A 1379-nucleotide genomic window follows, 5' to 3' on the forward strand; every position below is an offset into this window, starting at 1 on the left:
TTTAACTTTCTATTCATCAAAGAATCCTGAAAAATTAAATGTATCACGGTTTCCACAAAAATATTGTGCAGCACAACTGTTTTCAACATTGATAATAATCAGAAATGTTTCTTGAGCAGCAAATCAGCATATTAGAATGATTTCTGAAGATCATGTGACACTGAAGACTGGAGTAATGATGCTGAAAATTCAGCTGCGCATCACAGCAATAAATGACATTTTAATAGATATTCACATAGAAAACAGCTATTTTAAATTGTAAAAATATTTCACAATATTCCTGTTTTTACTGTATTTTTGATCAAATACATGCAGCCTTGGTGAGCAAAAGTGACTTCTTTTAAAAACATTTTAAAAATCTAACCGACCAAAACTTTTGAATGGTAGTGTATGTATATTAATTTCTATTTCATGGTGTCACAATGCTGAAATCCATCAATTTATTGATCATCAGAACACAAGGCTGAATCACACAGAACACAAACACTACATAACTGATCTCATCGTACCGTACACTGAAAAAGTGAATCCTCCAGCTAAGCCCGGGAAGCCCAAAGCGCTCCTGTGAGGCAACGTTCCCTCCTCTATCTGAAGAAATACAGAAAATAACCATTAAAGATACTGCTAAAGTGTTATGTTTTTAAAAAAAATAGTGATGTTTGCTAAGTCAAGCACCATTATTGTTCATATTTTAGGTTAGAAGTTTGTTCAAAATACAAAAGAGCCATTTCTACAGACCAGAATATCACAGAGACTCTAAAGGTATAGTTCACCCAAAAATGAAAATTAGCTGAAAATGTACTCACCCTCAGATCATCCAGTTTGTTTCTTCATCAGATTTGGAGAAATGCAGCATTGCATCAGTGTCTCAGCAATGGATGCTCTGCAGTGAATGGGTGCCGTCAGAATGAGAGTCCAAACAGCTGATAAAAACATCACAATAATCCACAAGTAATCCACACTTAAATGATGACAGCATTTTCATTTTTGGGTGAACTACCCTTTAACTTCAAACTCTGGCCAAAATACGAGTCCATAATCCATAATAACACTAAGTTCCTCCAGTGAAAAAGTCCATCTCCTTTGGTCTCTCACATCAAAATCCAGCCACATATTTGTTTAGAGCTGTTTTGGCTTGTAAACGGTGCTTGATCTGTGCAGATTTCTCTCCTGATTCAGACCAGAACACTTTTTCACTGGAGGAAATATTATTATGGATTATGGATTCATATTTTAGCAGGAAGTAATGGTTTGAAGTTAAAAATGTCTTAATGCTGGATTTGTTTCAGCTTTTGTCTTCTCCAGATGTTAACTGATGTACTGGAGTGCTGTGGATTATTGTGATGTTTTTATCAGCTGTTTAGACTCTCATTCTGACG

At 35.2% G+C, this 1379-nt stretch overlaps 1 protein-coding gene across 1 annotated transcript in view; it reads right to left on the reverse strand.

The window, feature by feature from the left end:
- The window catches only part of LOC107730378 (UDP-GalNAc:beta-1,3-N-acetylgalactosaminyltransferase 2-like), a 23857-nt gene that overhangs the window by 7361 nt on the left and 15117 nt on the right, over positions 1-1379 (reverse strand). Inside the window, exon 7 of the mRNA XM_016541201.1 lies at positions 496-588. Coding sequence (XP_016396687.1) covers positions 496-588 — 93 coding nt within the window. The remainder of the gene's footprint in view (positions 1-495; positions 589-1379) is intronic.

This window comes from Sinocyclocheilus rhinocerous, unplaced genomic scaffold (assembly GCF_001515625.1).
Source record: "Sinocyclocheilus rhinocerous isolate Xijiao unplaced genomic scaffold, SAMN03320098_v1.1 scaffold2653, whole genome shotgun sequence".
Classification (NCBI taxonomy): domain Eukaryota; kingdom Metazoa; phylum Chordata; class Actinopteri; order Cypriniformes; family Cyprinidae; genus Sinocyclocheilus; species Sinocyclocheilus rhinocerous.